General features: G+C 40.1%; 4 protein-coding genes across 4 annotated transcripts; 2 read left to right on the plus strand and 2 right to left on the minus strand.

Moving 5' to 3' along the window:
- Window positions 1-131: 131 nt before the first annotated feature.
- Window positions 132-6,727, minus strand: MONOS_1007 (putative Rab9 effector protein with kelch motif). The gene is made up of 8 exons (XM_067862479.1): window positions 6,672-6,727; window positions 6,549-6,577; window positions 6,302-6,457; window positions 6,143-6,242; window positions 6,041-6,089; window positions 5,859-5,983; window positions 3,386-5,769; window positions 132-2,665 (listed from the first exon to the last, which is right to left on the minus strand). Exons 1-8 carry the CDS (start codon window positions 6,698-6,700, stop codon window positions 882-884), a joined length of 4,656 nt encoding a protein of 1,551 aa, XP_067730027.1. The 5' UTR covers window positions 6,701-6,727; the 3' UTR covers window positions 132-881.
- A 924-nt stretch (window positions 6,728-7,651) lies between these two features.
- MONOS_1008 (putative Calpain-type cysteine protease DEK1) lies at window positions 7,652-14,940 on the plus strand (the record flags this gene model as incomplete). The annotated part of the gene is made up of 6 exons (XM_067862490.1): window positions 7,652-8,830; window positions 9,067-9,229; window positions 9,401-10,047; window positions 10,277-10,440; window positions 10,699-11,005; window positions 11,186-14,940. 6 exons carry the CDS (start codon window positions 7,652-7,654, stop codon window positions 14,633-14,635), a joined length of 5,910 nt encoding a protein of 1,969 aa, XP_067730028.1. The 3' UTR covers window positions 14,636-14,940.
- A 55-nt stretch (window positions 14,941-14,995) lies between these two features.
- On the plus strand, window positions 14,996-15,487 carry MONOS_1009 (putative COMM domain). Its single transcript, XM_067862501.1, has 3 exons — window positions 14,996-15,070; window positions 15,161-15,319; window positions 15,383-15,487. Exons 1-3 carry the CDS (start codon window positions 15,032-15,034, stop codon window positions 15,407-15,409), a joined length of 225 nt encoding a protein of 74 aa, XP_067730029.1. The 5' UTR covers window positions 14,996-15,031; the 3' UTR covers window positions 15,410-15,487.
- Window positions 15,439-18,401, minus strand: MONOS_1010 (putative serine/threonine-protein phosphatase 6 regulatory subunit 2; the record flags this gene model as incomplete). The annotated part of the gene is made up of 7 exons (XM_067862513.1): window positions 15,439-16,208; window positions 16,514-17,333; window positions 17,477-17,542; window positions 17,601-17,735; window positions 17,822-18,092; window positions 18,164-18,323; window positions 18,395-18,401. 7 exons carry the CDS (start codon window positions 18,399-18,401, stop codon window positions 15,517-15,519), a joined length of 2,151 nt encoding a protein of 716 aa, XP_067730030.1. The 3' UTR covers window positions 15,439-15,516.
- Window positions 18,402-18,440: the final 39 nt, after the last annotated feature.

Here is an 18,440-nt window from a genome sequence, read left to right on the forward strand (position 1 = left end):
AATCTCGAGGGAACACGTTGTGCTCTTCTTTTTCTTCAAGAGGTTATCATCGCAATCTTTCTCTTTCTTTTTTTTTTTTTTTTTTTTTGCTTTAATTAATTTGTTGTTGTTTTTGAGAAATAACAGGTTGATTTGAAGCAAATGTTTTGTCTTTTTTTTTTTTTAAAGAAAACACTTTGACAGTTGCAGTCAAATTGGACTAATCATTTATAAATTGAAAAAATCAAGTTGAAAAGTTTTAGCAAAGCGAAGAGCAATTGTTCCACAAGTGGGCGAACAAGCTGTCTGATTATTCTATGGCTTCAAAGGATTCTTCATTTGTTTCTTTCAGTCCATCTTTGAGGTTGTCTTTCTTGCATTTCTTTGTTCAAGAATAAAACACACTTCATCTCTGTCTTCAAGTCAGCATGCCAACCGATATCTCAAAGCAGCCATGAAACAAATGCATTTGAAATTCCTTCAAATGCGTTTCTTGTTTTGTTGGCTCAAGCAATGTCTCATTGTTTGTGAGTGTTTCATCGAGAATGCTCAGTTTTGCTCATTTGTTCACCCTTCCTTCAATTCGTTCCGCTGTCCATTTGAAAAAATACAAATATTCAACGATTCAGCAGTTATGAGATGATGCAATCATGTTGGTGGATCAACAAAATGCGAACAAGAAATGAATGAATGAAGATGGGCAAAACAAGAGAGAAAAGGATCGCTTTCAGATTAAGAACACATTCAATAAAGAATCCATTCATCGAAAGAAATGAGCAAGGAGAAAGAAGACAAATAAATCGAAAAATGATAAAAAAAAATCACATAAATGTTGTTTCTTTTCTTTTCTTTCTTTCTTTCTATTTTATTTTTCTTTAAAAAAAATATAAGAAAGAAACAGCCTACGCCTGGGCCATCTGCTCCACCTGTGCAATCACATTCTTCTTTTCTGTCTCAATCACCCCGACCATCTGTGTTCGCGCAGACTCTGTCTCGGCCCTCTTCCACTTCTCCACCGTCGCTCCGCACACCCTCCCTTTCTTCCCCACCCTCTTCCACGAGTCCTCGATGTAGTTCACCTTCGCATCCAGCCACCCCACCTCGTCTGAGTGCCGCTGCCCCAGCCCCTGCGCCTGCACCGCCAGATCCTCCCGCTTCCCGCTCATCACTTTCTCCACCTCCCCCATCTGCTCCACCAGCCCTTCCATCGCATCGTCCATCTCGTGCTTCCCTTTCTCCTCTGCTGCAACCAGCCCGTCCCGCTGCGTGTTCAGGATGCTGTTCAGCGCTTCCTCCACCTCCGACACGACTGCCCACACCGAGTCCACCACGTTGTTCATCACCGACTCCGCCACCTCGCACACATGCTTCTCCTTCGTCGCCTGCCACGACGACACAAGCGGCTCAAACGACGCCACATAATTCGAGATCTCGTTGCACGACGTGCTGTGCTCCGCAATCTTCTCTGCTCTCTGCGTGCTCGCTGCCTCCGCATTCCCGATCCTCTCAAAGCATTCCTCTCTCTTCCCGTCTTCTGCCGTCAGCCGCTCTTCCCTCTCGGCCCTCTCCTCCACAAGCTCTCCCAGAATCGCTGCTGCGTCTGTCGACATCTCCACCATCGCATCCACACGCAGCCCAGTGTCTGTCCTCCCCTGTGTGCTCAGCTGCGACACTGCCAGCGCCTCTGCCTCTGCTGCCTTTTCTGCCACTTCCTTCTCTGCCGCATCCAGACGAGCTGTGCCGTTTGCCGCCACTGTCCTTCCTCTCGCTGCTCTCTGCGCCGACGCCCCTTCTCTCTTCTCTGCTCCTTCCTTCATCACCTGAATAAGCCCCTTCTCCATCTCGCTGAACAGCTCCTCCTCAAACGACACCACACGGTCCTGCACATTCACCACCTCGCTCACCAGCCGCCTCTCTTCTTCAATCGCCCTCTTCACTGCCTCCGAGCTCGCCCGCACCTCTGACACTGCCGTGCTGTCCTCCTTCTCTGCCTGTCCATCCTCGCTCTCTGCCTCCCCCACTCTCACCTCCACCTCCTTCACACGCGGCAGGATGTTCTCCATCTTCTCCTCCAGCGCACGCAGCCTCTCGATCGACTCCACCACCCTCGTCTGGATGCGCTTCACTCCTTCCTCCGACTCCTGCAGCGCCGTGGACGTCGACTCCAGCGTTGTCGTCAGGTGCTCCGCATGCGCCTCGTGCGACTCTTCCATCTCCTCAAACCGCGCCACCAGATCGTCTCCAATCATCACATCCCGCACCTCTGTCCCATCGTCTTCGAAGTGCGTTGATGATGACGATGACGATGCAGAAGCTGAGGAGGATGCTGATGCTGATGAGGCTGATGATGCTTCGTCTGTCACTTTCTCTCTCGCAACAACTGCAAAGTTGTCTTTCAGCGCCTTCATCTCCTTCTCGTATCCTGCCACCATCTCTTCTGTCGTCTTCAGCCACCCTTCCACTTTCTCTTCCCCAGCCTTCGAGCTTTCCTCTTTCCCTTTCTCAAATTCTCTCTCTATTTCTGTCCTCTCTCCATTCAGCTGCTCAAGCTGCGCATCCCTCTTCACCTTCTCTCCATTCATCTCTTCTTCTCTTTGCTTCCGCGCTGCCTCCAGCCACTCTCTCGTCTGCCCAATCAGCTCATCAAACGCCTTTTGCTCTTCTTCCCGCCTCGCTTTGTCTTCTGCTTCCGCATCCGCCGCTGCCTTCATCCGAGGCTCCATCCACGAGCTCATCTTCTCCAATAGCCCTGCCTCGTTCTTCTTTCTGTGCTCTTCCCCAGACTCTGTCTTCGCAATCAGATCCTTCAGCAGATGGATCCTGTTCTCGTCCGTCACCCCTTGCTTCTCCCACAGCCCATTCAGATGCCCGCTCTCTATCGACAGCTTCTCCCGCATCTCCCCCGTGATGTGCTGCACATCCTTCTCAATCGTCCCGCGGTGCTTCTCATTCGACCCCAGCTGCCGCTCAAACGCATCCTGGTCTTGGTCGCTCCGCGTGCTCGCTCTGTTCACCCGATCGCACACAACTGTCAGCTTGTGGATCTCTTGCATCACTTTCCCAATCTCTGTGTCTGCCATAGACCCCGAGTCGTCCTCCATCATCTCCTCTTCCGAGTCTTCGTCTTCTCTCAGCTCTCCTTTCCCCTTCGCATTCGCATTCGCATTCGCCATCGATGCAGTCGATGCCGATGTCGAAAGCGTCGTCAGCTTGCTCTTGCGCTTTGTCTGTCTTCGCGACTGCGCCTTCTCAATCTCCCCCAGCTCATACTGCCTCAGCGCATCCTCTTCCTCTTCCCACTCATCCAGCAGCCGCTTCTGCACCTCATCCTCTTCATCGCCCTTCCCCCTGCGCCTTCTTCTCCTCGCTCCGTTTCCTTCGTCTGCCTTGCCGTATTTGCCCACACGCGCAATGTGCGACAGACGCGATGCTCTGGATGGCGATCGGTTCTCCTCCAGCTCATTCATCGCCTGCTGCTCGTCCTCTCCATTGCTCGTCGATCCTTCTTTCTTCTCTTCTCCTTCTGCTCTCAAGTGCCTCGACTCCATTCTTCGCTCTCTTGCTCGTGCTCGCTCCTTCTCCATTTCTGCCTCCTTCTCCTTCTTCTCCTTCTCCTCATCTTTTCTCACATCAAACGTCGGCCGAGAAACACCCCCCAGAACCATCGCACCACCCGTGGACAAGATCCACAAATTGTGGAAAATCGACGCATTCTGCCTGATCGCGGCTGCATATGGATCTTTTCCCTCTTTTCCCTCTTCTCCCTCTTCTCCTTCCATCGACACATACGTCCCATCCAGCCCCTTCCTCTTGTCTCTTCTCTGTGTCCCAGCAAGTGATGTCCTTCCGCTCTTCATCGTGCTGCTCATTCCAAACCGGCTTCTTCCACTCACTCCGCTTTCCTCTCTTGCTGCACTCGTCGGTGTGCGCGGAGCTGCCCCACCGCTCTTCTTCTCAGCCGATGCAACTCCTCTTCTGTTTGATCGCACTGAAGAAGCTGAGGAAGAAGCGTTTGTTCCAGTTTTGCCTTGATATCCGAATCTGTTTGGTGCTTGGTTGGTTCGGGCTGAAGAAACTGCAGATGAAGGACCATTCGATGGAGAACTCGAAGGACGCATCGGTGTTGACAACGATGTCGATGCTGTCTTCAATGCCAGCGGAGGGACTGTTGGTGCAGTCTGCTCTTGTTCTCCTTCTTTTCCTTCTGTTTTCTCCTCTCCCTCTGAAAGTGCTTCAGGAGATGATTCTGCAGATTCACCTTCTTTCAGTGATTCTGGCAGTGCTTGTGCATTTTCCACTGACTGCTCTGTTGGTTCAGCTGCTTCTCCATTTCCTGCACACCTTGCACTTTCTACTGTGTCCTGACTCTCTTCCTTCCAGTTCTCACTTTCATTGCCACATTCCTCCTGCATTGGATGTTGTTGCTGTTCTTGTTCGTTTTGTTCCTCTTCTCCTTTCATCTCTCCTTCTTCATTGGTCATTTGCTCTGCTTCATTTCCCTCGCTAAATCCTCTTTGTGAGAAATCACTGCTGAGTGCTATCATTCCTTGGCCTGCTCCACCCCACACCAGCATTCTCTGTGCATCTGCAATGAAAATTGCAAAATGGCCAAACCGAGGTCGAGGCACAAACACATCCAGCGCTGCTCCTGGAGACGAGGAAGGTGAAGGCGAGGACATTGACGATGTTCCATAGCCACCAGCTCCGCTTCTTCTCAAAGACATCGTGGTTGCCCCCATCATCGACGATGGTGTTTGTGAAGGTGATCCCATTGTACCTCTTGTTCCTCTGTTCAGACGTGGCTGAGAAGGTGTTGGCTGCGGTGTGCGCTGCAGCTGAGCTGAACCTGAAACTGAAGAAGAGCCAACAGCGCGGCCTTTCTTCATTGTGGATAAGCCAGTCGCTCCACGTGCTTGTGAGGAGGATGCAGTTGTAGAAGATAAAGATGTTGTCGTGCGGTTCAAAGATGTGTTGCGACTTCTGGTTGTTCCATTCATTGAAGAAGAAGAAGAAGAAGTCGATGTTTTCATTCTCTTTGAAGAGTCAGTTGTCACAGCATCGCCCTTAGCAGCGTATGGATCTACTTCTAATAAGACGAAGTTGTCTGTCTCTGTGTTGTATTCCCACGTGTCGTTGAAGCAGCGTTTTTCGTTCCGCCCGCCAAACACAACGATTGAGCCGTCTAAAAGAGCAGCTGTGTGGAAAGCACGGGGCGCAGGGAGCTCGTGATGAGGGAAGGAATGGAGAGGGGTTGGGGTGTTTTCTGAAGAAGAAGAAGAGGATGATGATGGTGAAGTGCGGGAAGAAGAAGATGATGATGATGATGAAGGTGAAGAAGTACTTTGCTCTCCAAACATTTCCTTTTCTCTTTCAGAGCCCAGCGGAAGCGCCTCGTCCTGCCCCATCAGCCCTGCATTGAGCTCAGCCTCTTTCCTCCGCTCTTCCTCTTCTTCGATCTCCTCTCTCGTTTTTGTAACCTTTTTTGGCTCAGCTGCCTCTTCTCCAACGAGCATCTTCCATTCCATCTCAACCAAGTCAAACATCCACACGTCGTTGAAGAACTTCTGCCCATCAGTTCCTCCAATCAAATACAGCTTGCCTTTCAGATGAGTCATGGTGTGCCCGTAACGTGCAGGTGGGACGAGCGCAGAAGAAGAAGAAGAAGAAGAAGAAGCAGAGCGAGAATCTGAAGTGGAGGAAGTGTCATTCGATTTATCAACTGGCTTCATTTCTTTCCATTCAAATGTGTTCACATCAAATGAATGCAAATCGTTGAAGAGTGTTTTTTGGCTGAAACAAAAAAGGTTGTTTTATGGTCATTATAGTATATCAAAGAAAAACGAAAACAATAAAAAAAATCTTCAAAATTCATTTCAAACCCATTTTCATCATTTCCTTCTCCGCCGAAAACAATAATTTTTGTACCAACTCTTGTGGCACTGTGAAATGCACGCGGCAAAGGAACATTGTCAAGACCAGTTACAGGAACCCATGATTCTGTTTCCTATTAATATCAAAAAAAATATTTGTTATGATTTTTCAATAAATGTTGAAATCATACAATTCCAAATATCCACATAGTATTGGTGTATGTTTGTCCCGTTTTCCCTCTGAAGTTTTGAATTAGAACAGAATTTATGTGTTTAAAAAAATAAAAGCAAACCCGAATATAATCATGTCACGTTTGAAAGAAACAGCTGTATGGCCAGCACAAGGTGGTGGAATAGGAGCTTTTGCATTAACTTTATTCCAATTTTTTAGCACTTTTGAATCGAGAAAATTGAATATGAATCAGAAAAAAAAGATCTTAAAATTTGCAAACTTAGATTGTAAAACCAAATGTCATTTAGACATTTCTCCCCTGCAACTCCACCAAAAACTATAAAAATAGGACCGCAAGCCACACACGAAAAGTGAATTCTAAATGGAGGCTTGGGACCGTTGATTAGCTCTTTTGACCATCCTGATTGATCAATCGCTTTAATATCCAAAAATCATTCGACGTTGTCAATTAAAAATATACATAACAGTATATTTATAAAAATAAAAGAAAGCAAAAAAGAACAAACAAGCATCTTCAATCGGTTCTTCGTCTTCACTAAAATTTATTTTTTTGGTAATCATAAATTAAAATCAGCAAACAAAAAATAATCAATTCCACTTAGATAAAATAATTTATTAAAAATGACAACTTTTGAAATGCTTGGTTTTCTGATGCCATGCCTCAAGAAGACGATTGAAAATCGATAAAAATAACCATAAATTATAATTCTTGATCAAAATTATGAAGTGATTATGAATAATAATATCAAATTAGTTTTGTTCAAATGATTCGTGATATCATAATTTTTTCATTCAACTAAAAAATAAGAAAAAAATATTTGTGAAATATTTCTTGGAATAAAAATAAATGATTCTAATGAAAATTTTTTCTTCTTTTAAACTTAATTTTCACACTTTTTTCTGCATCAATTTCATTTCAATCAATATTCTTATTGTTGTTTTGTTTTCAGAAATATGAAAGATTTACAATATCATCGATCTCTTTCCTCTAACAAAAAATTTCTATCATTTGCATAAATTTAATTTATTCTTTTTGAAAGAAGGGATTGCATTATTCGCATGGATGTAGCTGAAACGGAGAATCCATTTAAATCTCCTGATTTTATAAAATACTTTTTTTGCTTTGGATTTCCAGGTCGGTAGAATTGTTTTAATGTTAAAAAATGCATTTAAATATTATATTTTTCAAAGGATTTATTGTATTTGTGTTTTGCATGATAATTTTGTCGATAGGCAATTTTAATTTCTCAGCAATTTCTCCTTTGTTTGCTGCAACAAGATGTGGTTATTTTTTATGTGTCAGAGGAAAACGAGCAAAATTTTGGGCAGCAATATGGTCAACAATATTTTTTGTCCTGCTAGGGATTGGTGTTATTCTCATTATTCTTTGGGGCGTCTTTGTGTGCTTGCATCATCCTTTTTTCTTTTTTATATATCTGTTGAAAATTAGAGCATGATTTTTCTACAGCCAGCAAGAATAGGATTGTCTGTAATTTTAATAGCTTGTGCTGGGTTATGTTTTGTATATGGGATTTGTCGTTGGACTGCAGTTAACTGGAGTTTTTCATTGACAATTATAATTTCTTTCGCGTTGTGTGTGCTATTTCTCATGGCAACATTCATTGTCGGAGTATTTCTTACAAAGCCATTCTCTCACGTCGCACTTTCTTGGCTGTTTTTATTGTGGAGTGGGATGGTTTCTTCATTCATTGTGTTTTTCCTGGCGCCTTCTCCTTCAGTTGCACCAAGTGAATATTTGAATGGTAAAGCACACATCACTCCTGATGAATCATCTCTCAAATTGTTCAAAAACAGATCGCGTGCAAAGAAGTTGTTCATGTCATTCGGTTTTTACTGCGTGTCATTGATATTTCTATTGCTGTACGGATTTCTTTTCCACTTTCTGAATGAAAAATCGTACGTTGGCATATATCATGTTGTATTTATTTTTGCAGTTGACTTGTTGTCTGGATGGGTAGCTGCAACATCCAAAATAATCCCTCCGCTCGCATTGTCGCTTATGCTGGTAATCATGCGGATATTGATCACGATCTTTGGAGAGAAGTATTGGTTTGCAGGGCATTCCGTTGCATTTCTTGTGTTTGCGTTTCTGTTCTCTTGTCTGTCTGTCCTGACGATGGTGAGACATGGGAAGGAGAAGCAGAGGAAGATCATCAGGGAAGTGATTGAGATGATCAGAAAGGAGAAAAGCGAAGCTGAAAATGGAATGAAGTTGAACAATAAGAATACGAAGAGGGAAGAAAATAATGTTGAAGCAAATGAATCAAATGCCCCTTCTTCTTCTTATTCAAGCAATCCCTCTGAAAGTGCTTCAGAAGCATCAGAAGCATCTTCAAAACAGCCAATATCTCTTCCACCACCACCTCCTCCTCCACGTCATCATCATCAACAACCTTCATCATCATCATCATCATCTTCTTCTTCTTCTTCTTCTTCTTCACCTTCATCATCATCCACTGATAATCTGACAAGCCAGCTGATTGCGATGTTTATGAAGCACAACACAATCACTGTTGTGCTTTTCCTTCTCTTTCTCGTTGAAACCATCTTGGTTTTCTCTTTCGCTTCTCTTGAGCCAATTCACTATGATTTCTTCACAAAATCCGATTTCACTGAAAATTCTGAAAAAAATGAAGAAAACAGAGAAAACTTTATTTTGCCGCAGGAAGAGATGGGAATAGCGATGATTTGGATTGGAGTTGTGCTTGTTTTGTTTATCGCGGCTTTTCGGTTTCTGATGAGAGACGATTGGCACTTTGCGAAAAAGGTATGTTTTTTCGTGCTTTTTTTGGGAGTTGTGAATGGAATGATTGGATTTTTATTTTTCTTTGCTTGTGAAAAAGAACAAAATTTTTGATATTTTTGATATTTTTTTGAAAAAAAGTTGTTGATTTATGAAAAACAACTTTTCTTTTTTTCTTTCTTTTCTGTTTTTCTTTTTATTTTCATTAATTTTTCCCTTTGGTTATTTGAACATTTCATTCTCTGCTCTTATTCAATTAGACAACCGTTTTATTCGCTTGTGGCTTCCTTCTTTTGGAAGGCTTCGGAATTTATGTCATTCTTCGCTGGAAAATTGTTGGATTAGCTCTTCTCTTCTTCTTTATGCCTCTCTCTCTCCTTCTTTTTGTCTGTCTTCTTGTTTCTTTGCAGAGGAACGGATATGGTTTGTTGCATTGCTCTTTTATTTGAAGTTATTTAATGGTCATCATCATCATCATCATCATGATTATTCTTTTTATTCTTAATATTTTTGATATTAATACTTTATGTTTTAACTTAATTTCATTTTTTCTCATTCATCTTTTTTTTTTTAAATCTCTTTCCTTTCTTTCAGTCTTCGTCTCCTTCCCTCTCTCTCTCCAGCACACCTCCTTTTTCAATCGCTTCCTCTCCTTCTTCCGCCGAAAAGCCACATCTTCCTCGTATCTCTCTCTCTTCCTCTCCTTTCTTGTGATTCTCTGCCTTGTCGCATATTCCATTCTCTCCGTCCTCTTCTCCACGCCCATCGTCGGCCTCTCCATCTCCTTCGTGCTCGTTTTTCTTTTCCTATTCATCCTCTGCGCTTTCATCTACTTCAACACATTCCACTTCCTTTCCACCCCTTCTCTCTTCCTCCTCTTCTTCTGCATGGTCGTCGAAATCATCGTCTTCCTCGCTTTGCTCATGACAGGCACACTCACCGCGGAGAAACTCAGCGACGCTAATTTCTCCGTCGCCCTCATTCTTGTTCTCCTTCTTCCTTCTCTTTTGCTCCTCGTTGCCTCTGCCTATGAATACACCACCTCCCACTTCTGCCTCACTGCCTCTTCAATCGGCTTGTTTGTCTTTGCGATTCTTCTGTTTGTTTTGTTGGGGGCTCTTTTGCTGGTTGGGCTGAGACAGGCTGTGTACGGCACAGCTGTGCTGGCTGCAGCAGTGTTTGTGATGCTCGGAACATTTATTGTGCACAGGTGGATTCAGAATAAGTTCAGGGCGAGTAAAGTTTGTGGAGAGTTAATTTTTATCTTTTTTTTTTTATTGTTCTTTGTACTTTGTTCTTTGTCTTTGAAAATGGAATTATTGGAGTTTATTTCTAATTTTTATTTTTCTTTCATTTCTCTTATTTTTATTTCTCATTATATTTTTATGTTCATTGCATTCAACCCTCTAATCTTTTCCCATTCCTCCCCTCGTCTCTTAAAAAAAATCCTTCCCCCTTCCCCCCTCTCAGCTAATCGCCGTCTTGTTTGTTCTTGTTGCATTGATTGGAGTGGGTGTAGGTGTTGGCATCAGCTACATCCAGGGCTCCTATTTTATGTGCTTCACTGTCATTTTGGCTGTCATTGGAGTCTCTTGTGGACTATCTGCACTCTCAAGCATCATCAAATACGCATCGTGTGCTTATGTGTTGTATTGGCTTTGTTTAATTTCCTTTTTTTTCCCTTTCCTTTCCTTTCTTTCTATTTTAAACTTCTTTCTTTCTTTTGAATTATTCATCCTTTTGTTTTTATTCATTAACTCCTCTATTTTATTAATATTATAATCTTTCTTTTTTTCTCCTTCTTTCTCTCTAATTAATTTTTCATTTCTTTCTTTCTTTCTTTCTTCCCCCTCCCTCTCTCTTTCTCCGCTCTCCTTCCCCAAACTCTTCAGCGAAGACTACTCCTTCATCTTCTCTCCAACCATCTTCCCTGTCTTCACCTTCAACCCTTCCCTTTCCTCCCTCATTTCCGTCTCCACCTCTTTCCTCTTCCTCTTCATCGCTTTTCTCTGCATCACCCTCTGGGGCATCATTGCCTCTCTTTTCTTTTCTCCCAGTTACATTGGCATTGGCGTGGCTTCTATGTCTCTTTTGTTCATTGTCAATCTGATCTTCACGTTCATTCGATATTCGTTTGTGTCCTTTGCAAACGATGTGAGGGCTGTTGGAGATGAAGATGTTAGTGATTTGATTAAAAAAGTATGTGCATTTAAAAGAATTTACGGATTTATTCATTTTCTTCTTCTTCTTCTTCTTCTTTCTTGAACATGTTTTATTTTTATCTTTTATTCATTTTCTTAAAATGCCACATTTTATTTATTTATTTATTGATAATTATTCGCTTTATTCATCATTATTTTTCTTCTTCTTATTTATCAGGCTGAGCAATCTGAACTCTGCCGTTTTTTCTCCAAAGACATCACGTTGCCTTCTTTTGTATTAAGCGAAAAAGAAAAGAAAGAAATGAAGAAGTCGATGAAACGAATGAAAGAGCAAGTTATGGGAGCATCACCAGAAATAACAACTGAGAGAAAAGAAATTGGAAGTGAAGGGGAAATAAAGAAGAAGGAGAAAGAGAAAGAGAAAGAAAAGGAGGAAGATAAAGATAAAGAGAAAGAGAAAGAGAAAGAGAATGAAAAAGAAAAAGAAATGTCAAAATCGACAAAAGATACAAAAGAATCCAAAGAGAATAATGAAAAATATGAAGATAATTCCGCAGTTGACACATTCACCAATTTTGTCACTTTGAAGAGAACACAATTGAGAGATTTTCTTTTAGGTGACTTTGAAAATGAAGCTAAAAATGAAGGGAAAGCAAAAAATGAATTCAGAAATGAAGCAGAAATAGAAGCCAAGCAAGTTTCAGTGAAAGAAGACAGAAGCGTTCATTGGGATTCACACAAAGAAGTGAAAGAACAGCTGAATTGGATTAAAAAACAGATGAAGAAGCTGAAATTCTTTCCAAAAGATGAAGAAAGCAAAGAAAATGGTAAAAGCGTCGAGAATTCGAAGGATAGCAAAGAAAGTTCTTCATCCGAAACAAGAAATGAAGAGCCTCATTCATCATCATCTTCTTCTTCTTCTTCAACTTCTTCTTCTTCAACTTCTTCTTCTTCTTCTTCTCCTTCACCATCCTCTTCTTCTTCCTATTATGACAACCCGCTCCACATCTTTCTCCCTCTCTCTTATCCTTCTCTTTCATACGCCTATCTCAAAATGGACGACGCCTTCAACTCCCACAAAATAGACGAAATTCGCGTTTTATCTCTTTTCCAGTTTTTGTTAAGGGAAAAAGGTGCTGGAATCCAGCAGCACGACAATCAAGTTCTAATGTTTTTATTTAGGAAGTTTCTCCGAGAGAAAGATCAGCCAGAGAATGACATGAGTCTTATTAAATTGTGCAGCGAAGAGGAAAGAAAAGAGATTGCATCACATAAAGCAGAATATGAAGAATACGAAAGAAGGCAGTTTGCAGCGAATGAGAAGGAAAAATTGGAAGAAGAAGAAGCAGAAAGGAAAAGGAAAGAGAATTTGGAGAGGTACAAAGCAGAAGAAGCGAGGCGAAAGAAGGAAAAAATTGAACAGGAAAGGCTTAAACAAGAAAAGCTTAAACAGGAAGAAGAAAACAAGCGAAAAAAAGATGAACAACCACAAGTGGCACAAAAGGAAAGCATTGCAACACCAGAAATCAATGAAAACAATGCCAATGAAGAGAAACCTGATCAAACTTCTGATGCTTCTTCAATAGAAAACAACAAACAAACTGAAAAAATCGAAGAAAAAAAGAAAACTGAAAATATTGATAAATTAATTCCATTTGTGGATGAAGAGTTTCCGGCAGATATGTCGATGGTGTATTATTCGTCAAATGAAGCACAAAATTCGTTTGGGGTAGAAGGGTTTGTGAGGCTGTCGAAACTTCTGATGGAAATGCCTCTTGTGGAAGACGGGGTGGTTGTGTCAATGCCACAAACAGAGAATTCTGAGAAGGAGAATGAAAAGAGACAAAACACATTGAATGAAGAGAATAATAACGCAACTTCTGAAGATAATTCCAGTTCATCATCAACAGCATCTTCTTCCCTCTCTTCTTCCTCTTCCTCTGTCTGTCTCTACCATCACAAGCCCAACCACACCACCGTCAAACAAGGGCGCCTGGGCGATTGCTGGCTCATTTCAGCGTTGGCTGTCGTGGCGCAAAGAGAAGGAATGATTGAGAAGGTTTTTGAGCCAACATTCACTGAACTTTCTGAAAATGACCGGAAAAGCGGGAAATTCGCCTTGAGGCTGTTTTTGGACTCGACGGAGCCAGAAACAGTTATCTTGGACGATTTCGTACCCTTTTCGCACCTGAAGCTGCTGAGAGACGGAGAAACTAACAGCAGCAGCAGCGGAGGCGAGAGCAGAAATTCCCCTCTTCAGTCTATTTCTCCGTTCCCAACATTTGCGTACTCGAGCAGCCGCGGAGAAATGTGGGTGTCGCTCATTGAGAAAGCGTTTGCGAAGACGCTGCTTTGCTACGAGGCGCTTTCAGGTGGCTCGACACACACAGGAATATCAACACTGACAGGAGGGTTTCCTGAGAGGATATCCCTGATTGAGACGATGGAGTGTGCAGCTGATGAAGGAAAGGGAGAAGGAGAAGCAGATGCGATGAAATATGCTGCTGCTTCTTCTGTTTTTTCTGCTTCATCATCATCTTCTTCTTATTCTTCAACGTCAATTTCAAAACGAATTGTGAGAAAGAAGCAGAAGATGAATGCAAACAAAGTGTGGAACATGCTTTCTGACTTCTACGCAAATGGATATCTTCTCAGCTGTGGCTCATCTCGAACCATAACATCATCATCTTCCTCTTCTTCCTCTTCTTCATCTTCTTCCTCTTCTTCCTCTTCTTCCTCCTCCTCCACATTCATCAGCGGCAGTGAAGCGATCACTGAAGAAGGCATCGTCCAAGGCCATGCGTATGCTCTTCTTCGTGTCCAGAGCGAGTTTGGGCAGCGTCTGCTTCTCCTTCAGAATCCGTGGGGAACAGCGCTGTGGAAAGGAGACTGGAGTTCTCAATCTCCTCTGTGGGCACCTAAATATCGAAGCAAGTTTGGCGAGGCAGACGAGAAAAAGGGGTTGTTTTTCATGTCTGTGGAGGATTTTGTGGGGAATTTTGATTATCTGTACATTTGCAAGATCATTCCGGATAGCTGGAAGAAGAATGTGTTCCAGGGAAGTTGGAGCAATTGCAATACGATTGGCTTTGATGGCATTCATTTGCATCCTTCTTCGCCTCAAAAAGTGCTTCTGGTTGCGAGAGAGACGAAATGCTGCTTCAGACTCATACAGCACACACCAACCCCTCTTCTTGACTCTATTTCTTCTTCTTCTTCTTCTTCTTCTTCTTCTTCTTCTTCTTCTTCTTCCTCCTCCTCCTCCTCCTCCTCACATTCAACCTCTCCTCCTCTTGATGAAGAGCTTCACATTGGATTCACTCTGATGAAGACGAACGGAATTCGTGCCCAAAACGTTATCAGATCGCGTTGTGTTGTTTATCCGTCGACTTTGAAGAAGGACAACACAGTGGAGATTGAAGTGACACTTGAAAAGGGGAAATATACGATTGTTCCTATTGTTGCTGAAAGTGTATATGAGAAAAGAATGAAAAGGGGGGCAATAAGTGAAAATTGTGATAAAAGTAATGGTAATAGGAATAGCAATTGTATTAATAATAATAATAACAGTAGTGGCAATGATACCTCCAATGATATTCATGAAACTCCTTTCACATTTTTGATCTATTCAAATCTGACTGTAAAATTGATTGATGTGAAGGAATGATTAATATTTTGAGTACAAGTTTTCTTGATTTATTTCTTTCTGTTTGACGAATATTTTTTAATGTGTGTGTGTTTTTTAAAATATTTGAAGGCTTGTACACGTTTCTGGATATTGTTGCTTGATTCTTTCTTTTTTTTAAAAAAAAATGTAGCACTATTTATTGATTTATAAGCTTTGTTTTAAAGAAACAAAGATATTTTGAATAATTTCATTTAATGTTTTCGAACAATTTGGGTTTTCCATATGACTTTCAGATATTAATTTCCTTTTGTAAATTTATGAATAGTCTCTTATATTAGAAATTTTTTCATTTTCTTTTTGAAAGTTTTACAAAAAAATTCTATTAAAAAATAATAGGCTTACGATCAAAGCCTTCTTTTATTTCCTCAATAAAGTATGAGCGGAACGTTAATAGATTTTGATTGGAAGATATCGGTTTGCAATAAATTACGAATACGCACATATCTTAACCTTGCATTCTTTTTCACTGTTTTTCACATTTTATTTCTTTTATCATTCATCAAGACAACACTGGCAACAGATTCAATGTCACAGCAATACACGCCCACAATGCTTTTGACATTATATTACAATGATGAAGAGATGCATAAACGGGAAGCTTATTTTGAATTTTCACCAAATCAATTACATGAATTTATTGAAAAACTTCACACCGTTCAAGATGTATGCTTTCAAATAAAAATTTTCTCTGTAATCTAATCTTTTTATTTTCTGTTTTTTCTTTAGACCGTTAGGAAAGTTGTTCCGCAATGAGACTTCATTTCACTGAATCAAATTTTCAGTTTTTTTCTTTTTTTTAACTTCATAACAGAAGAGCGTGTTTAAGATAAATTTTTTTGTAATAAATATATACCAACTAACTAATTTTCAAAACTTAAAAAATTCACAACAAATAATTCATAAAGAAATTGCCAATCATTGGGGTCTGGCCTTAATTCAAGTTTAACAATAGAATGAAGATTGAGAGAGTGTAGAATTTTCGCCAAATGAATCATTGGTAAAATAAGTGTTGATCTGAACACAGGCTCAATAAGATGAATGCAGCCTAATTGTTGTTTACTTTGGGAAGATTGTTCTTTCTGTTTCTCTTTTTCTTTCTGTTTGAACTTGTCCATCCTTTCAAGTTCCAGCTTAAATGTTTCAATTATTCTCAGAAAGATTTCAGTTGATTTAATGACTCCATTAAGCAATTCGAAAGAATTCGAGCTTTGTGTGTTCAACGCATCGCGAGATATATCTTGGAGAGCCTGCTGAGCCAAAGCACCAATTACATAAGACAGAAGATCAGTTACAGGGAAATGAAACATAGAAGATTCTGGATGGTTGAAAAGAGATCTCATTAGCTCTCCGAAAAAATCAGGCTCTGAGTGAAGTAGATGATATACAACCAAAGGGAAGAGCGTCGGAGGATAAGAAACGGGAGATAAGTGTGTTTGAGTTGATAAATGTTGAAAAGAGTCCAATTCTGACAGCAAAGTTGGGGCTGCGAAATGGACGACTGAAAATGGAGTGAATGCAGCAAGTCTTATGATGGCTGAAAAAAGGTTTACGACTATGCAATAATAATAATAATAATAATAAGTTGATTTTTAAAAAAAAATGAAAATGACATAATAAAAAAGAAAAAAAATTGAGAAGAATCAAAAATGAGTTCACATGAAAAAAAAGATTGGAAGAAAAAAAAAAAAACGCACATTAAAAAAATCAAAAGTGAATGGAAATTATTAAAAGTTAATTTTTTTTTCAAAATAAATCAAATTTGTAAGACATTTGCAATACACAATGAATGAACGATTTTTGTAATTTTTATTTTTATTTTATTTTTTATCATTATCGTTATTTTAATTATTTGCAAACCATTAATTCTCCATGATCCCACTAACTTTTGTTTGAAGATTGTTCGGCTTGTCTGTTTGTTACATGAAAGATCTTTTTTATCTTCTACTTCTTTTTCTTCTTTTTCTTCTTTTTCTTCTTTTTCTTCTTTTTCTACTTTGCTCTTGCAAGTTAATTCATTTGATTTATCGATATTGCTTTTTTGCTTTGATAGTTTATCAATCCAGTCTTCACTCAGTAAGCGCACAAACAATGAAGTGTGGCTAAGCACAACTTCATCAACAAACTTCCACAACTGTCGAATCGGTGAAGGAAAATGTTTTGTGTTGTTCGCATCTTCGCTATCAGTCGAAGAAGCAAAAGAAGAAGCAGAAGCATTTGGACTGATAGGATTCATCTGCAACTCATCAGTATCTATAAATATGGTAAAAGCACGATTTTCTTCACCGCGTTCCGTTGCCACTTGTTTTGGGCTGGATGAAAGTGCCAGCAAAGCCTGCTGTGTTTGCTGTGCTTCTTGTATCCGCTCAATAACTTCGTAAATGAACAGAACGGCGCAATTCATAGGAGGGATTAGGCTGTCAAGTGGAGCACTTTCTTTTTGATGTGAAAATGGAGCTTGGTGATCTTCGACAATGCTGCCATCCGCTTTGCAATTTTCTGAGGGAAGACATTTGCTCATTTCAGCCTCAACATCAACGCAGCACACGCACCTTCGGACCATCTCAACCAAAAGCATCCTCTCATCCCTTGTCATCAATAACTCGACAAATGTATTGCTGTGTGCGGACCCTGTTTTCTCGACTATATCCCTTAGCATTTGATTGCCACTTGAAATTGTCTGCCAATTTCATAAATTTTGTTGTTAATGATGAGAATCATATTTTTTTTCATATAAAAAGAAACCGTAGATTCATCAATATAATTAAAGAATAGAATTTTTCAAATAATTAAAACATGCAAAGAACGATATTGCTCGCAAACCATTGAATCGGGAGAATCATTTATCTGCTCAAGAATTTGTAAAATTAAACGTTGACGTGCAAGCCACTTGCATTATATTTATAAATTGTCAAACAAATTTGTATGAAAAAGCAAAAAATCAAACCTCAATTGGATCTTCTCGAATAATGGTTGATTCAAGAACAAGAATTACGTCAAATAAAATTTCGTATGTGGGAAATAAATGAATGTGTTGAACAAGAATTTGGATAATGTTTCGTTGCTCGATTTCATTAATAACCTTGATAACATAAGATTTAGCAAACAACAAATAATAAAATTAGAAAGAAAGAAAGAAAAATTAAAGAGAAATTTGCTTTTGTTTACCTCTTCCGGGTATTTGCAAAGAAGCGAATGAAAAACATCTTGTAAATAATGCATTGAAAGTGATGAAATATGATGGTGGCAATTGAAAGACGCAAAAAGATAATCAACAACTTCTGGACTCATGAGCTTTGATTGGATTTGCGGTAAAGAACTTGACAAAATCTTTGAAGCAATGAATGAATATCGATAAATAATATCATCATCGTTGAAAGGTATTTCACTGGGTGTAAGAAGTGAAATCAGCTCTTTGAATATCTGTGTTGCTGTTAAACTAAATTTTCATTGACAAAATTGATAAAAGCGTAATGCTTATTATTTAAAAAAAATGAAAGATGAACATACTAATCAAGTAATTTTTCGTTATTCGACTTCAAATCTTCCAATATACTGTCGCAATTTAATATTTCAAGTAAGTTTGCCCCTCTAACTATCGCGTTCTCAATTTCAGACTCTTGCTTAGTGTAAAAACGGAACCAACATTCATCAGACATTTGATCTACCCCTTCATAAAAATTTTTCTTCATTGTATTTCGTTTTAAAAAATTGTGAATAAAATCATTAACTTCGTCTAACAAATCATTGTTACAATAAAACAAATTGTAAATTTGTATGCTACTCT

Source organism: Monocercomonoides exilis (assembly GCF_001643675.1).
Source record: "Monocercomonoides exilis strain PA203 chromosome Unknown scaffold15-1837935, whole genome shotgun sequence".
Lineage (NCBI taxonomy): Eukaryota > Preaxostyla > Oxymonadida > Polymastigidae > Monocercomonoides > Monocercomonoides exilis.

What these genes read in the sequence shown, in the direction of transcription:
- MONOS_1007 (XM_067862479.1), bottom strand. Translation starts at nt 6,700, where the DNA reads ATGGCATCAGAAAACCAAGCATTTCAAAA. An exon ending in CGTGACATGATTATATTCGG is followed by an intron (nt 6,090 to 6,142) that starts GTTTGCTTTTAT and finishes TCAAAACTTCAG; the next exon opens with AGGGAAAACGGGACAAACAT. An exon ending in CTATGTGGATATTTGGAATT is followed by an intron (nt 5,984 to 6,040) that starts GTATGATTTCAA and finishes TGATATTAATAG; the next exon opens with GAAACAGAATCATGGGTTCC.
- MONOS_1009 (XM_067862501.1), top strand. Translation starts at nt 15,032, where the DNA reads ATGAGCGGAACGTTAATAGATTTTGATTGGAAGATATCG. An exon ending in ATTTTGATTGGAAGATATCG is followed by an intron (nt 15,071 to 15,160) that starts GTTTGCAATAAA and finishes TCATTCATCAAG; the next exon opens with ACAACACTGGCAACAGATTC. An exon ending in AACTTCACACCGTTCAAGAT is followed by an intron (nt 15,320 to 15,382) that starts GTATGCTTTCAA and finishes TTTTTTCTTTAG; the next exon opens with ACCGTTAGGAAAGTTGTTCC.